This window comes from Pholcus phalangioides, unplaced genomic scaffold (genome assembly GCF_987345545.1).
Source record: "Pholcus phalangioides strain wild (caught in Gottingen) unplaced genomic scaffold, Ppha-v1.0 ptg000015l_1, whole genome shotgun sequence".
NCBI lineage: Eukaryota > Metazoa > Arthropoda > Arachnida > Araneae > Pholcidae > Pholcus > Pholcus phalangioides.
Window position 1 is genome coordinate 5,740,854 of NW_028301608.1, and position 18,471 is coordinate 5,759,324.

At 34.8% G+C, this 18,471-nt stretch overlaps 1 protein-coding gene across 1 annotated transcript; it reads left to right on the top strand.

The window, feature by feature from the left end:
- Positions 1 to 5: 5 nt before the first annotated feature.
- LOC149075322 (TCF3 fusion partner homolog) lies at positions 6 to 16,692 on the top strand. The gene is made up of 4 exons (XM_089242683.1): positions 6 to 234; positions 8,036 to 8,106; positions 8,367 to 8,436; positions 15,041 to 16,692. The coding sequence occupies exons 1-4, from the start codon at positions 58 to 60 to the stop codon at positions 15,146 to 15,148; spliced, it is 426 nt and encodes a 141-aa protein (XP_089098809.1). The 5' UTR covers positions 6 to 57; the 3' UTR covers positions 15,149 to 16,692.
- Positions 16,693 to 18,471: the final 1,779 nt, after the last annotated feature.

Below are 18,471 nucleotides of genomic sequence, written 5' to 3' on the forward strand. Positions count from 1 at the left end.
CGGTCAGAGCCGTTCGGATATTGCGCATGTTGTTTACAATTTCAATTTGAATGAAAAATGGTCATTGAAAATTTGCCCTCAATGGCTAGCTTACCATCATCGTCATCGAGCGGTAAATTGACTCAAATTAAAATAGAAGAGCCCGAGATAGACATTAGCCCACCGAAACCCGTGGTTTCTCCCTACGAAAAGAAATATTTAGCTTTATTGCGTAGAGTTGAAAGTGTAAAACAGGTTGGTAGTAAACACTACTATTGCCATAATTATTCGGTTATCTAGGGTTTTTATGTTGAACACTTTTAAATTTTCATAATTCTTCGAAACAGATGCAATATAATCCAGATGCCCTTGGCGAATTTTTTTTCGGTGCCAAACACGTCCGACGGAAAGTCGCCAAGGCCGTAAGGGGCCATTCAAGTATTACGTAAGCAGATTTTCAGCCATTTTTGACCCCTCCCCCCTTGTCAGCAAAACACTGACCCCTGCCCCCGTCAGCAGCTTAGAATATTTCATATCTTCAAAAAGAAGTGGTTGATGACGTAAGCAACCTTCAACCCCCCCCCCTTGTCATCAAAAGTCAGCACATCTGAAACCCCCCTCCCCCCTCGGTGCTGACGTAATACTTGAATGACCCCTAACTGACACTATGGACACCAAAATGAAAATGACTAGTATAGAAAACATTACAAAAGCTGAAACCAACAATAATATTATAAATAACAGTAGAAATAATTATCAGTATAAAAAAATAAAACCCACACCCTCTTTGGAAAAATAAACCGATGAGGGCATATGTCACTGGGTATCAAGGCTCTTTAAAGTAATAATAAACTAAAATAATGATATTTCTTTATGACACTGAAAATGGAAGGCATGACAAAAAAAGGACAGAAGTTACAGGAAAATAATAAGAATAAATATATATCGAGAAAAATACAACCTGGCGGAAAAATAATCCTAGTGACAAGACAATGACGCGTTTAGACAACGGAAAATGAAATGACATTATTTCAAATATTACACAGCAAAATGTCATTTGAACAGCCCTTGTTACTAGTGCCACCTGGAATGGCGATCTGGATTATATTGAATCTGTTCCCAATAATTGCACTGAGGTGTCAAAATACATACTTGTCCCCCCCCCTCCCCCGACTTTCCCAGTTGTGTCTCTGCCAGTTGCTAGGAGAAGCTATAGTATAATCGCTTGTGGTGATTTTGTTCTTTGACGAGAAAAGCTCCCAAAAGCCTGACAAGAAGTAGCTAAGAGTGAAACTGAGTCATACTTTTCGGGTGTCTTTAGATAACATTCTGGCTGTTAACCTTCAGCTTGCTCCCATTATCCAGGAATGATGAGTGTAGCAGTGTACTCCATTCCTGAAATGATCCACATCTTCTTTTCAAAGAAATTTTTGTGACATGTTCTTAAAATGATATAGGCCCTCCTCTTTTGGGGAAACCAAAGTTCTGCCACTGATAAGAGAAACCGTTTCCTGAAGACGAGTACGTATATCGCTCTAGACGCCCTGACACGAGGAAATTGGTAACGAAATATCAAACGCGACTCAGACACTTGGCGACTGGTATGCTAGTTGCCGCCAACTTTCTTTGAAGGAACTAGAAACTGCCTTTAGCATTCCTTCATATTTTCGTCATGTGAGTTCGGACCCAAATTGAAAAGCAATCCAGAGTATATATATAATAAATTATCAGTTGAAAGGATATAATGAAATTTCGACAGAATTTCAGTTCACAGGTAAATACATGATTTCTTTATTTAAATTGATATCATTTTGAAATTATAATGAAATCAGGGGCATCGGAATTGTTTCGAAAGTGGATACTCGTCTTTAGTTTTATATCGGAAAGTTTAATTTCTGAATCGATTCTGGGGTGTTCAGATCCATGCCACAAATTACCATGGGCTGGGATCTTTTGCAGGGGGGGGGGGTCCCTCCCGACCACACTTTCACGGGTCCCTTTATGATGAATTTATAGTGTGAAAAAGCAACAAAAATGGTGAAAATTGTCCCGGGCCCCAGGGCTGTAGCCTTGCAAGCCTACCCCTTGTGGGGACCATGGGCATGATGCTCTTAAGACGGCCCTGGATAAGAACCTCCAGAAAATTTCAAAATATTACAAAAGTCTACTTTCACATGTACCCAAACAAGCACGTGTCCCATAGGGATGGTCCCTGATTTTCCCCTTGCTTGGAATGCCTGTAATCTAGGTCACGTACGCGCACATCTGTGTGTTGGAGTATTCGGGGAAAATCATTCCCTGAAACATAAACAACTATTCATGTTGTTTGTCTCTAGTTTTGCCTATAGTTTATTTTTTCCTCTCGGAACCGTAGCTTTCATCGTTTCATCTCATGAAACTACTTAAAATTCTGTGTGACAGTATTTTAACTAATAAACAATAAAAATATATATTAAATCCAACATATATAGGTACTGAAAGGCACATTTATAGAGAAAAAACAGACATTTTATTGCGAATTTTTTTTTCCAAATGAAACATGAAATTATACTAAAACATTATCTAATTTTTACCATTTTATTGTCATTTCAAAATGATATCAATTTAAATAATGAAATTTTGTATTTACCTGTGAGCTGAAATTCTGTAGCAATTTCACGTATAATATAGAAATTATTTTTCTTATTTCTTTGTTGCAATTTTTCCTAACCCGGTTAACAAGATAGTACCAAATGATAAGGAAAACTATAGACTGTGCTGTTTTCACTCAGTTTCCCGGGCTTTGAATATTTTTTTAGTAGCGCCGTGTGAGGGAGAATGGGCAACTCGGCTCGTTCTAGTCAACTCAAGTTGAAGCAACTCGAGCTCAATTTTAGTTTCCCCATGTGAGGAGGGCCATATAGATGGCGTACTCATATTTATTCTAGTTTTTTTTTTATTATTATTTCTCTATTTTCTAACAGGTTTACTGTACTATGTGGGATGATCATACATTGTTGAGCAGTAGTAAAGTTCCTGCCTGCCCTCAATCACTATTTTGTTGGTGATTGTGGGCAGAGGTGCCAACATGATGAAAACATTGGGGGCTGCTGAAAGTTGCTGGTTGTCCCATATATACGGGACTCAAACACGTATGCATGTAAGGGAAGATGTGTGGACTTGTTTTTTTCAGGAAATTATTGGGGAAGGAGGCCAGCCCCCCTTAAAAAATTCATTGGGAGATGGCTCAAATGACCTTAGCCTTTAGGTTCTGGTGCCTAATTATGGGTTCAAACCGTGATTCTTTGTATCACATCCTTTTTTTTTTTTATGCTATTGCAAAATTAAACCTGTATGAAATGGAACATCAAGAGACAGAGATAATATTCCATTTTAGATAGGTTTCCATTTTTTAAATGTGCGCATACGCATAAAAGCATTAATCAATGAAGGGACTATTTTTTTAATTCCATCAAAGACAGGTTTCTGTCTTAGATAGGTTTTACTGCGCAGTGATACCTTGGCTAGTGAATGGGGTTCCAGAACGAATTATCTTCATTTGCTGAGACATCACTGCATTTGCAACTTATGAGTTTGAATGCCATCTATCTTCACAAAAGACAACTAAAAAAAAAATTTTTTTTACACAGCCATTTTGAGAGCACGTTTTCTCCAACTATTCTGGCAGCGTTCATGAAACAAGCGCAACTCGACAACATAAATACATTAAGGCCAATCACACACTCAAAACATACATTCTCCGGCATGTAGAGATGTAAAATTCTCGAGAATAATCTTTTCGGAGAATATTCTCTGGTATCACTACTATTATATAAATAACTTGAGAATATTCTTATAAGTTCTTGATGAGAATTATTCTCCTGTTATTCATATAATATTGTTACATATAATATCCTTGAGAATATTCTCTGGAAGGACTACTTTCATAAATTACTGGGAAATTATTCTTATAGACAATAATAAGAATTATTCTGAAGTTATTAATGATAGTTCTAGAGAATATTCTCGAATATTCTCCTCGATAAGAATATTCTTCAGTTACTGAAATCTTTCCAGAGAGTATTATCAAGAATATATGTAATAACATGTATTATAATAAATAATCTGAATAAATAAATTGAAAAAATTATTATTTTTGATAAGAATATGCTCTAGTAATTTATAATAGTAGTCCTTTGTAAGAATATTCTCAAGAATAATTGACTGTCCCCGTCTCATCCCGTCAAGAAGATGGGAATATTGAAGTTTGTAGATACCACAATATTAAAGTTTGAAAGCAAGAAAATTAAACCAACATAGCTGAATTACACAACTTGCAAAGAAATGTGAGTGATACAGAATTTAAGTGTATGTGCATTGAAGAAAACAACAGTACTGTATCTTAGCGTGATTGTATGATAATTGAGGTGATTGTATAATAATTGCTTCCTTTATCCATCAACTTTGGTTTAATTTATTTTTCTTTTTTTTTTTAACTTATTTCTGAAAATTTATATAATTTTTTAAGGTTTTAATCTAAAGGTTTCTAAAATCTTTTTAACCAAACTTTTAAAACCTCTCGTCAAGATCTGGAGAATACTCGTAGAATATTCTTGAACTAAAAGTTGTCATTGGGGAGTGATTATACCAAAAATTGTTTTGCTGTGAATGTTTCAGGCAATGAAAACTGATTTATATTTCACAATATAAACAAAATAAGTAAAAAAATTTTTTATTTTATAGAAAAATTAATATTCTTGATTATTCTCTAATTTTTACATCCAGGAGAATATTCTCAGAATATTCTTGTTCTCCGATAATATTCTCATCTCACATCTCTACTGGCATGTGGAAATTCATTATAAATTCCATAAAGGAATGTGTACGAGGTGCATGTTTGTTTAAATAGTAGTAGTAGTCTAGAGGGGTTAAAACAAAAAAGATGGGAAAAAAATTAGTAATAACTACAATAACAAAACCACTTTCTTAGACTGAATAAGGGATCAAGATTAAAAATATGGCATCCTTGACCACAGATACTGAATCAAAAATAATAAAAACCACGACCCTATTTTTTTAAATAACACAACGGCCAAAGCAAAACAAAAGTTCTCTAGGTTCCATAAAAACACGAATGCGGAATTAAAATTGTGATGGCTAGTATGGAAAAAATTAATTAAAAATGGGAGTATATGAAATGTGTACAACCTCTCTGAAAGAATCCATGCACAATCCCGAGAACAAATTCCAAATGAAATATTTAAAAAAAACTGTGTATGATACAACGCATGACGGGGAAAAAAACTCCAAAATGTTTGTGTGTGTGCTAACAGACTCAATTCAAATGCAGCGCTAAAGCATAGTATCAAAACTAGTGACCCGTAGTAGGTGTCACCTTCAGACAATAACCAACAATTGGCAACTTAGCAGCCTAAGGAAGTAATAATAATAGCAGACAGAAAAAATTCACATGGTAGAAAATGGCTGACCATATACAATTATACACAAACGCCTATTATGACTAGCAAACTTTAAAGGTGGTGTCACCTTTAAATAATAACCAACAGCAAAAAAAAAAATAGAAACCAAGAAGTCAAAGAAATAATAATAGCCAGCTAAAAAAAAATGCAGACGGAAGAAAATGACCTACCAGGAAGAAGAGCACCAATAAGCTAGAAATGATATTGCCAAAGGAAAGAAAATGATTATACTATAGCTGTTTTGATCGCTAAATACTTTGTATATATTATTTCTTTAAAAATTCAGAACAGCTATAGTATAACACCTTTTTTTAGCAATTTATTTCTTTCGTCAGAAAATCGTCCAAAAGCATGACAAGAAGTTGCCAAAGAAAAGGAAGTATATACCCCCCCCCCATAATTTCTCACATTGCAAGGGGATCGCAACTATAAGGGTTGGAGAAGAGCAGGGGGTTCTGGTGCCCTGAGTGTTTAACCAGAGGGGTGTTGAATTCACTCTTTAATTGTGTTAATATTACACTGGGGCACCGAAATGAATTCTTGCCCCAGATTTCTAAGCATTGAGTTGCAGCTCTGCCCAGTACTAAATACTTTGTATTATTCCTTTCAAAATTTAAGAAGTTGTTTTCCTTACATTGCATGTGGCAGTGATTTTCAAAATGTGTGTTGGCAGCTCCTTGTCGCCAACTGTTATCAGGAATGTTGTGATATTGATCTGCGCTAGTTCTCAATGCATTAGCATTATTCAGTCCTAGACTATTTGTTATTTTTTAAACTAGCTTGAATAAATGAAATACAGTCAAATCCCGTTATAACGAACTCCAACAGATGGGAGAAATCATTTCGTTATAACAAAATTTTGTTATAAAGGAATTCAAAGTTTTTGCATTGTTTCTATAGTCATTTGTAGCAAAAGTTAAAGAGCCACTGTCTTGGTGATAGTGGTTTTTTATTTTGCACTTCCCTAAAGACCCCATAGTAAAACGATAAGGTAACCAAAGGCACTTGCAACTGTTTGCCATACTTATATTTTTATAAGAATGATGAGGACGGCAGAAAAATTATACAGCCCTCTTTTTGTACAAGCCGAATGTAATATTTTGCATATCGCTGTTATATAGTGAACAACAATTTTATATTTCATATCAGAACTGGAACTAGATGCTTAGCCAGCCAGGGTAAGCACACATTTTGACGTTCCCTCCAAAGCTCTATAATGTTAAAAAAAAAGGAGAGATTAAAAGGTGAAATTCGTCCCCTTCCCGGTCTTGCACTTAGGGTACCAGACCCACCTGTCCCCCACCCCATCCGCAGTTGCTGAGTTGCTCTAGTTAGATTGTGGCACTGACTCACATAGTGTTGTTTTGTGCACTTTGTATCAGCATAGCATAACACATGCAGAGAGAGTAGGATATCTAACGACCTAGAAAATTAGGCAATATGTAAAATATTTGGGGGAAGTCAGGGAAAAGTTCTGTAAATTTGTAATTCTTGCGCCTGACAGTCCAGTGGTTAGGGGGCTAGCTTCTGACTGCAGGTCTGGGTTCGAATCCTGGTTCTGGCATAGATGTCTACTAATGCACTAACAAATTCCTTGGACAGATCATAAGGATCTCTTGGGAATGCATGATGCTCACATTATTTATAAAAAAATATATAAAAATTTGTGTGTGTGTGGGGGGGGGGGGGGATAAACTCAAAGAACAAAAAATTGAAAGTCAATATTTTGAATTATCTTTTTCATTTGAATGTTGTAATAAATTCATATCCACTCGTAGATGATGCCACTCTCCACTATTACTACAGTCGAAACCTGTTATAATGAACTCCAAGAGACCAGAGTAATCTCTTCGTCATAATGAAATTTTGTTATAAAAGAATTCCAGGTTTTTGCATTGTATCTATGTAAACTTATCTGGGGATTAGAAAAGTGTTTGTTAAAATGAGATTTCCGCTACATCGGTATTCGTTAAAACGAGATTCGACTGTACTAAGGTGTCCATAGGCGTACGCAGAATTTTCTCAAGGGGGTTTCAATTTTTTTCTTTTTCTCAACGGGGGGGGGGGGGGGGAGTTTAAGTTTTTCCTGAAAAAATTGCACTATAATCTTGGCTTAGGGGCAAGGTTAGAACCCCCCTCCCCCTTTGCATACGGCAATGAAGGTGTCGACAGCTGGCTGGTACAAATATAAATCCGGGAGAGAAAATTCGAAGTTGAATTTTCTTTTCTGGATTTATCTTATGCCAGCTATCAAAACCTTCATATCCACTGTTGGACCATTAGTGACAAATTTCTGCTTGTACATATCAGTCAAAAATTTGTAAAGGTAAATTTCTAGGGTGCAATCGTCTATGTAAATGAGATGTTTCTGTACCAAAGATGTTCAGAGGTATCACAAGTTATGCAAGTTTAGCATCTGCACTTGAATTTTTTTTCAAAAACCATTTAATTACCTTGAATCCATAACCTAGTCTAGCAATAACAAGCAGTTGATTTTTCAGCTTGATGAATGTTTGCATATGATCAAAAATTTTTTTTTAATGCAAAGACTTAAAATACTGTTCGATTGTTTTCAATTAATTAGTGTTTATTCCTAGAACAATGCTCGTCTCTTGAACAGAGTACATTATGTGAAGAAACTTATACGACGCACCAAGAAAGAGAAAAAGTAAGGTGTTCTTTTTATTTATATGTTTCAAAATATATTGAATCTTTTCTTCTGTTGTAAAAGTATGAAATGAAATGCTTATCTACAGTAGGCACTGGTCTGTTATTTTGGCAATGACAATGAAAAAACCAGCCAAACCATATGTGGGAGGGTTTTGATGGTTGAGAGTAGTTCACTGCTTAAATCACAAGCATGAATAGAATTGTTATGAAAATCTTGATTATTCTGCTACTTATTTGAAGTCTTTTTTTTTCTTTTAGATTTTTAATGAATAGGCTGGATGCTTATGGGGATGATTATAGGAGTGCTTTTCGGGCTGCATCTACAGAGGTAAAGATTAAATTTCATTTCCAAACAAACTAGAGTATGTTTTTATACTAAATATGAGCAACGTTAATATCTATAGCTGAGAAAACATATTATGTGAAATAAAATTATATAAAAATTTAAAAGAAACCTATTTTGAAACTAGTTAGTTCTTGGTTCTAGTTTAATTAGTTCTTGGAATTCGCTTCCATCTCAAACAAATTTTTCATATGAAACTATAGATATCAATAATTTATTCTACACCCCTCAAATACTGATACTAAAATTTCCTTTGTATAGCTCGTACTATTGTATTACCCTTTGTGAAAAAAATACCCACTGAAATTAATACAAATTAAAGCTTGCATTCATAGATCTGTACCACTCTTTTGAAACCAGATGAGGGTAGACAGATGGGAACACAATGAAATAAGAATTATATACTATTTCTTGTAAACTCATTTCTGGGTTGAAGTTACAAAGTATGAGTAAAAATATTGAATTTATGAAAGTCTTTTTTTCTGAATATTAATGCTGAGGTGAACTCTGGAAGAAAATTTTACTGGATTTTTCTTTCAGAGTTCTCCTTGGCAAAATATCCAGAAAACAGCCATTCATACGTTGGCTGAGAAAAAATAAAAAAATTATCTCTCGCTCTGGCTAAAATTGAATGAATTTTTGGCATTAAGGTTTTCATCCAGTCTCAAAATGAAAGAAAATATTGTTACAATGCATGAATTGCTAGATTTAGAGATGGGATGGATATTTTGTTATAGTACTCTGTATTTGACTCTTATATTTAGTTTGGTATTCAAATACAAACTCAAAGGCCGCAACAGGCAAATTGCCCAATGAGGTGGCTGAAAAAAAGATGCCCATAAAAAAATATGGATGTCAAATGTAACCAAATTACAGCAACTCAATATAAAAGCATATCACAAAGGAAAAAACTAATAATTAATACTATATAATGCACTGCCCACTAAAAAAGATTATGGTTGTCTAGGGCAAATATCTTGTTTTTAATAAATGAAAAAAATTAGCTCCACTTGATTGCTGCCTTCTGAAGAGGTCGTTTTGTGTCCTTGCTTGCTGTCACTTGCACCATTATTGTGCAGGTGACTGCAAGCAATACCAGATGAAACGTGTGCTGATTAAAAGCCTTAATCATGGTATAATAGGTCAAAAAAATATGAATTTTTCTGAAAAATTTATAGTTTTTTATTTATCACATCATAGTATATAATTTTTTTTGGTTGCTGTACAAAAATATGTATAATGAAATCTTTACCATGCAGTTAACTGAAATTGCTGTTTGACTCATCCAGTGAAATAAATTTGTGTTGTCTTAATTTTATTTTCAGTTTGAAACTAAAACACTAATTTTATTCACAACTATATTATATTAGGTTGTAAGAAAAGGCAATATTTAGCCGCAGAATTGGTGGTGGGCTATTTAGCCAAATCACTATCCATCCCAGAGAACGTTATAAATCAACTTTTTTTTTTTTTCTTAGATATAGCCAGCAGGTTTTTCATATGAACTTGCAGTACTCATGTAAAAATTTAATTATCCTTGTGCAGTATAGTATTCCATGAGGAATAAAAATACTATATTTATTCATGTATATAGGACAAGGTTTTTATTCAATTTTCACTGCTTCAAAAAAGTTGCCCTATACGTGCGATCGAAGGATTTGTTGCATTTTTGTTTTTTTTATTTGTCTATAGCTCACACTGCAATTATAGCTTACTGCTAAGTCCAATCTTTAGAGCTGTGTTGAGCCTTGAACATATGTATCAACAAGCCATTTGAAGATCTCGTGAGGAAACTATGCATACATAGGCTACTTCACCAAACACCAACTCTGACCATATTGCTATATTGCAATTTACTGCCATTAGTGAGATGGGTTGGAAGTGAAGGCACTGTCTATCGGTGGTCGCCTTGAGTTCGTTAGGGAAAGTATCTTATCTATATCCTCCCTTGGGTTCGAACCCGGGACCCTGACAACAACCTTCACGATGGTAGACGAACATCTTACCACCATGCCACTCGGGCACAAACTGCACACATAGGCTCTGGCTCACTACTTCTTTTTAACCGTACATGCACCTTGTACATACACATTCCTCTGCAGAATTTCAAAAATTGGTTACTGGCAGGAGCGTGTTGTGTGTGTGTGGACGTGCATGGCCCTGATGCATTCATGTTGTCAGAGTTGCGTTTGTTTCATGTTATGCTGATGCTGCCATCTGTATTCCATGTTTTGAAGTGAAGATGGTAAATGCTTGAACTTTCATGTTATGCTAGTCTGATGTCGAAGGTCTGCCTGTTCTCTGCGGAGAGACCTTTTCAAATGAGAGAACTGCTTACATTTCTACATTAAAGTTGAAAAACACTGCAGAAAACCAACTTCAGTCGACCACCACTGTGATTCGAACCTGGATTCTCACCATGAGAGGCAAGGCTGGTTCTGGAGTTTTTTCAAGTGTATGTGAATAATATTTTAGTGATAAAAAATTTACCCGGCCCTTCAGTTGGCGCCTTCTGCAGCCACGTAGTTCTCAGCATTCGAGGTCTGGCCCTAATGAGAGGCTTACTCGCAAAGATCATGAAGTGACCCCCAACTGGCCGCATCAAACAGCTAATGCTTCAAAGCTTGGTGGGTGTATGTCGTTGTTTTCCTGGATGCATGCATTTTATGCTACTATCTGTGAATATAAAGGAAATAAGTATTTGCATTAATAAATCTAGTTTCTCTCTCTACCTTATTGTAATCTCTAAAATCATACCTCGTCGTATATGTGAGTAAATACAGTAGTTTTATTACAAGACTGCATTACACAGTATTGCTCTCTTGCCCGATTCATGGTTCTTCCATGGCTCCCCATAATAGTTAAGTAAATATTTTTACTTATGAAAGAGCCATTTCAAAATATAAATAGGCTCACAAACAAATATCTCCAGCTTGCCACAATGTCCCTGGCATCAAAGGTTGGTGATGCCCCTAGGAGCCCCAATACACACTTTGAGAAACACTGGTTTAAGGTATATGTGAGGCACACACGTGTCTGTCTCGGTTCTAATTGCCTTTCTATGTAGCATATTTTAGTTAGGTCTGTTATTTGGGCATTAAATCAATGTAGTTGCCACACCTCCAGCTTTTATCAGCACTGCAGTTACGAAAGTCTTTACTGTGCTTTAAAGATAATGTAGATATCAGAATGATGATATAGCCATAATCATTCCGAAACTATATGTTGTATTGTCTGAAGTTATTGCTTGCTTCTTGCACAAGTATACCATTGTGATAAGTTTGACGAGTTTATTTTGTTGTTTTGCACATTTTTATGTTTGTAGTTATAGATAAAAGAAATTTCTGCAGTCGAAACATTTATTTGATTTTGTAGTATGTTGAAACACACTGAGAAAATAAAGAGAAATGTTTATATGTTATGAAATTTATCAAAGAGTAAATAAACCTATTCTGGCAAATACAATTTATGTACAAAGAAGAACATGCAAGTTATCGGCTATGATTACTTAATAATTTAGATAAGAGAAAATTTCTGAAAGAAACATTCAATTCTTCTAGAAAGCAAGCAAAACTGATACATGAAGTTTCTAAACTTCTTCTTTCAATAATAATCTAACAATATTAGGATTGGATGGCGAATTTTTGCTCGGCTATGATACATGAAATCAATAGGCTTTCTGTATATTATGCCCAGGTGAACAGGAAAAAAGCTTGCAGTATGCAAGAGGTCCTAGGTTTGTTTCCCGGTGGGGAGAAATGACACTTTTTTCCTGTTCACCTCGGCATAATATCCAGAAAGCCTTTTGATTTCAATATTAGGATTATTTTGTTGATTGATTGTGTGGAAGTACAAATGTTGGTTTTGTCACTCTCTCTTGCAGTATTCCAACTGCAGTTAAAGTTGGTGTATTCCAAGCTGTTTCAGCGTTTACTACCTATCAGAAAAATATAAACTTAGGAATGTCTTAATGGAGATATGGGGAAGACTTCTTTATCTCTATTATTCATTATGTATTATCGGAAGAAGTCCCATTAATATAGTAGACTCTTAACTATCAGGACTCAGTACTATCCAGCCTAGTTAAATAATAATTATTATAAAATGATAAAATGAAGAATAATTTACTTTGCCAGGGCGTTCCAGATGCTATCAATTTGTGTAATCATTTATCAATGAACAGTAAAATATAAATTTTAATAATTTTTGTAAGAATTAAGTCTACATTAATATTTTATTTATTTTAAAAGTTTATGTGTTATGCATTTATTTATACTGTACAGTTTACACGATTGCAAGTCATGTCAATTAAGTTAGACATCAAATTTATCTTAAAATGTGTACAATATTTTTATTCTCAGACTTCCTTCTTCTGTAATAAATTTGTAAAACATACAATACCATAGGCATATGCTAGGAGAAGGGGGAGAGGAGGGTTAGGGGCGAGATTATGGTGTATTTTTGCAGCAAAAAGCAAATCACTGAGAAACAATAACAAAGAGCGAACCACCTCCCAAGAAAGCCCTGCCACTATTTTACATACATATATACACATATATATATTTATAGTGCAGTACATAACAAATATTTATAAAGTACCAGCTGTACTTAGAGGTTAGAAAATATAAATAGTAGGAAGTGAGCATTTTTATAGAACTCCTGATTTTTTATACGCCTTGCCCTTCCGTCACATTAGGCCAGATAGTTCGAAGTCTACTGTACTAGAATGACAGGAATTTCAAACTACCTAGATCGATTGTGGTTGGTCATGTTGACGGCAATAGGAAAAACTCAACATAAATTATATTTATTTACCAAAACTTTTTGAAAACAGTGTTTGTACCTTTTAGTTTTTTGTTTTTGTTTTTTTTCTTCTTGAAACATCATATTATAAAAATATTTATAAGGTTTTGTGCAGTTATAATATTTAGAAATATATAAGTTTTTATTATCTTGAAAATTAAATCTCAGAATAGAGCTCTTTATCTTCATGCAATGTAAGTGTGTGCATTATTTTCAATTTTGCACTTCTGTTATCCACATTTTCATGTTTTTATATTTTTCTATGGCTGCCTTTTGTCGGGTTTCAAATGTTTTCATCCAATTAATGTTCATGTATCAATTAGAAACAACATAAGCAAGTCTCCCACTTGTCCTACTTTTCCTGCCAAATCCTATCAACAAAATTTGTGTAATTGATTTTAATTGAGGAGGAAGTCATTGATATATTGCCAAATATTAGAAATGTAGATTGCAATTAATTATTCTGCCAAAGCAGAAATTATATTATTTTTAAGTTTATTTGGGTGTGTGTGGCTCATTCGGCTTATTAATTTTCCATTTGCTTAGTTTGAGGGTTCAACAAGTAGATTAGTCATTAAAAATTTCTGTCTGGATGGAAAAAATAATTTTGAATTTACTACTTCATGGTCTTGAATAGTAACTAACATTTGTCACATTAAAAATTATGGTCCACATTTTGTGTATTGGTGAAACAACAGTTTGCATTAAAAAATAGTTGTATACATAGGCCTATTCTAGGTTTGCAGCATTCAATTGTCGTCCGTATTTTTATGGCATGCAGAGGCATAAACAATATTTGCAATGAGATAGATGGCTTTTTTCTCAGCCCGAGATATCAAGGAAACAGTTATTTTCCAGATATTGTGCTGAGGTGACTTCGGAAAGAAAAGTCATCACATCTCCATTGGGACTCGAACCAGGCCCTCTTGCATACCGGGCAAGCATGCTGCCATCTTCACCACTGGAGGCATCACCCTTCCTTCCTTATTTCCATGTCTCCAGTGGTGTAGCTGGTAGCATGCTTGCCCGGTATGCAAGAGGACCTGGGTTCGAGTCTCGGCAGAGACGTGATGACTTTTCTTTCCGAAGTCACCTCAGCACAATATCCTGAAAATAACTGTTTTCTTAATATTTGCAATGCTCAGCTGAGAGCTAGAAATGAAAATGCTTCATTTGTCAAAAACGATTGTACTGGCACTGAACAGTAAAATATAAACAGATCCCTTTAAAGAAAAGGATGGACAACGCAGTAAATCCATCTGGTTCACCTTGACTTATTTACATCAGACCTTGTAATTTACACATTTTGCACTGTGCTTTTTGAAGTGGTCTCGAAAGACAGTCATTCTTAGAAAACTTGCATGTCTTCAAAATTCGCTGCGCATTGTCAAAGAGAGTTGACAGACTAGACTTTGGAAGATTTCTCAAAAAAAGAATGTCATTTATATTGTGAAGAGAGACAGAAAAGAATTATCTGTGGTTGCTAAGTACCATGTGTTGACCAAAAATTTTTTTTGTAACCAACTCATTTCTGTCATTTTGCTTTGGCTCAAGTCAATCTTACAGGATATTAAAATAGTGCTATAAAAAAGTTTAGTTTTAAAATTTAAAAAAATAAATAAATTTTATGGATTTTTTCTTATGCTACTATTATGTTTTCTAAAGAAGTTTAAAGTTATTCGTATTAAATAAGTCTATTAGAGGTTCATTTAATACTGTTCAAATTTTGATAACCTATTTGTGAGCCAGAAAAATTATTGAATGGTAAGAAACAAAAATTTTTCAGGTACCATATGATAGTGCAGATTCAGGAGCAGAAGCTTCAACTTCACAGCAGCCGCAGCAACAACAACAACAACAGCCTCTCTTCGAACTAAAAACTGAAATCATATAAGACATTCCTATGTTTTATTTTGGAAAACTGGCAGTACAAAACAGGACCTGGTAATGAGATTTAAAAAATTATGCACAAGGTGTGATTTGTGATGATTCAATGTCCCTGCAGACTGTAGATTGCAAACAGAATCTGACATATGTGATATGTGCTCCAGTTCTTTTCTTTTTTACTATGTAAAAATAATTTAGCTTATATACATGTGACTACAGGGTGGTTCTAAATTCATGGGACAAACTTTAAGAGGTGATATAAGAATATGAGACACCCAAACAAGCATTTTTGATTGATCGAATCGCAATAGCAAATACAGTAGAAGCTGTTTTTAGAGAATGCACAACAGTACTTCACCAAAAAATAATATTTTTCTGGTGGATTTGCTGCGGTATGTGTTATCAACCATTGAAGAGTGCACATGCATCTTTGGATTGGATTGGAGTTTGTTTTTTATTGGTGCAAGGACCATCAAGGTTATGCAGTGCCAAATAATGATCAAGTGGTATAATGGACTTGTGGTAGAATTTGCGTTACTCAGGTTGCACCATGAGAAGGCCTACCACAACACACTGCCCTGCACCCTTGAATGGTTGATTGCACTTATTGCAGCAAGTCCATCAGAAGAATATAATATTTGCTTTTGCTGAAGTGCTGTTGTGCACTCTCTCCCCCTCTGTTGCTGACTGCACATTCTATGACCAAATATGCTACTTTAGGAGTCTTATATCACAGCTTAAAGTTTGTCCCATGAATTTAAAATCACCCTATAAGCATATTACTTATGAATATATCAATATACCGTACTTCACTGAGCTATACTTTTCTTCATATAATCCATGGATTATGCATTTAAAAAAAAAATCTGCATTTTTTTGGTGCAGATTCAATGCCATAGTCTCCCAATTAATTGAAGCTTTTTTCCAAGAGGTTGAAATAGAAATGAACATTTTTAAAAATTAATATCAAAGTTTTAAGGATTGAAATTAAGTTTAAAAATATAAATTTGTAAGATTTATAGATTTTCTTGAGTAGAATAATATATGCATTTTATTACAAAAACGTGGCCAACATCTATTTCCATTTCTTTAAAAAATGCATTGTTGGTGAATGAAATTTGCATAAGCAGATTATACAGAACTGCAGATTATACAATGACTTTTTTCTCTAAGTAGGGAAACTTGCAATTTGCATCTACTGCTTACATTTGGAGAAATACAATCAGTGGAAAAGTCTCTATTTTTGTTCTCTCTATCTTCCTTTCTATATATAACATGTGAGGACAGGTATATTAATAACCATATACTTTAGTATGAATTGTCCATGTCAATGTCATTCACACAAAATATCAATATACCTGCACCATTCACAAACATTTAGATTATATGAGACTTGTGATTGTGTAAATATGCATATAGTTTTGTATTCTCGAACTTTCACAATCACTATGTGGTTGATGGATTTTAACTGAAATATTTTTTGTAGAATTTTTATTGTATTTTTAAGATTTAAAATTTTAAATATAATAAAATGTTTTTTATTGTTATTTCATTTATGTTAGTATATTTTTTGGAATAATGCATCTGTATGCCATAGGTAAAGGACACCATTTCACAAAAGTAAATTTTTCAAGAGAGCCATTTAAATATTCTTTCCAATATGTCTTTGTATGGAGCTTGCTTGTTTTATAAAGTTAATATCTCTGTTATTTATTAAAATAGGACTCAGCCTGTAGAACTGTGGGAATAGCTATAGAACCTATACCTATGTGCAGTGCAATGAAAGTTCTGCAAATTTATAGAGTTATCCCAATATTCATGAAAATTCACATAATGCCCTTTATCTCAATGCCCATATGGAAATATACACAAAAAATCCTATATAATGATATCCTCTATGACGGTACTATTCTCTAGTCTTGATGCTCTTTTCATTGCTTTAATCTAGTCCCCTTTTTTCTCTTAACCAAATTTTTTATTTCATATGAAATGGCTCAAAACCTTTCTAAAAGAGAATCACAGATGCAGATCTAGAAAAGGGATCTCAAGGAAGACATAAATTAGGAGTTATCACTATATGGACATACGGGGTGATTATAAAAAAACTATCCCGACATATGGGCCCCTAACTATCATACCATTCACAGAAACTGAATGAAATTTTGGCATAAGGTATTTTGAGGTATGCGCTCAAGAATGATATGGAAAACAACAGTGTCACTCTACTAGTTACGGTTACAGTGAGAAAATTTCGAAAATATCAAATGGCAACACCAAGTTTTTTGTATTGGAATGCGATCTCCATACTGAAAAACACTAAATAGCGTTGGAATGGCACCTGTAGCACGAAAATTCCCGGAGCTAGGCAAGGAAAAAGTAAAAAGGACTTTGCCGTGCACCAGAGCATTAATGTTCGTTTCATTCGTTACACCGTTTCTTCGGCTGAGATCCCAGCCTGATTAGTCCTCCACAAGGTCATGTGGAAAATTTGTGAAACACAATAAAATGCTTTATTTTATGCTGCTTCTGTGTCCTTATTGGTTGTCCTCACTTTTAGCCTATCTACCGCCGGTGATTTTCATGCTACAGTTGTCGTTCGAACGCTATTTAGGGTTTTTCACAATGGAGATCACATTCCAATACAAAAAACTTGGTGTTGCCATTTGATATTTTCTCACTGTAACCGTAACTGTTAGAGTGACACTGTTGTTTTCCATATCATTCTTGAGCGCATACATCAAAATACCTTATGCCAAAATTTCATTCAGTTTCTGTGAATGGTATGATAGTTAGGGGCCCATATGTCGGGATAGTTTTTTTATAATCACCCTGTATATCTACTCTATAATATAAAATCACAAACTCGAAAAGGGCCTGTTGCTAAGCAACGGAGTGACGGAAGTGGGTGAAGTTTTTGAGTGACGGAAATCGGTTATGATTTTGGGTCAAATATTCATTTAACTGTAGCACATATCGGGACCATGTTATGTGCATGTACCGAGAGGCTCCTACATCCTACAGCAGAGCCCTTAAGTTAGAATTTAGATTTCGAGCCCCCAAACCAGCTTTTCAGGGGCCCCTCTGTGATTAATTTATAGTGTGAAAAATCAAAAAGTGATAAGAATCGTTGTGGCCCCTGTCAGCCCTGCCCTTGTGGGGGGGGGGGGAGGAGGTCATGCCGAGAGGTATGTATATGTATAATATACACACAACAGCAGTGCTCCCAACACAGGGTCGGGGTACCCGTTGGAGATTTCACGTATAAGTAAAAAGTTTTCATTTCCAGGGGCCCCTGATGGATCTCATTGTTTTCTTGCTGCTTTAACGTTG

Excerpts from the sequence above, each read along its gene's own strand:
- LOC149075322 (XM_089242683.1), top strand. The coding sequence starts at position 58 with ATGGTCATTGAAAATTTGCCCTCAATGGCTAGCTTACCATCATCGTCA. Across the intron at positions 235-8,035 it reads GAGTTGAAAGTGTAAAACAG|AACAATGCTCGTCTCTTGAA; the intron begins GTTGGTAGTAAA and ends GTTTATTCCTAG. Across the intron at positions 8,107-8,366 it reads CGCACCAAGAAAGAGAAAAA|ATTTTTAATGAATAGGCTGG; the intron begins GTAAGGTGTTCT and ends TTTTTCTTTTAG.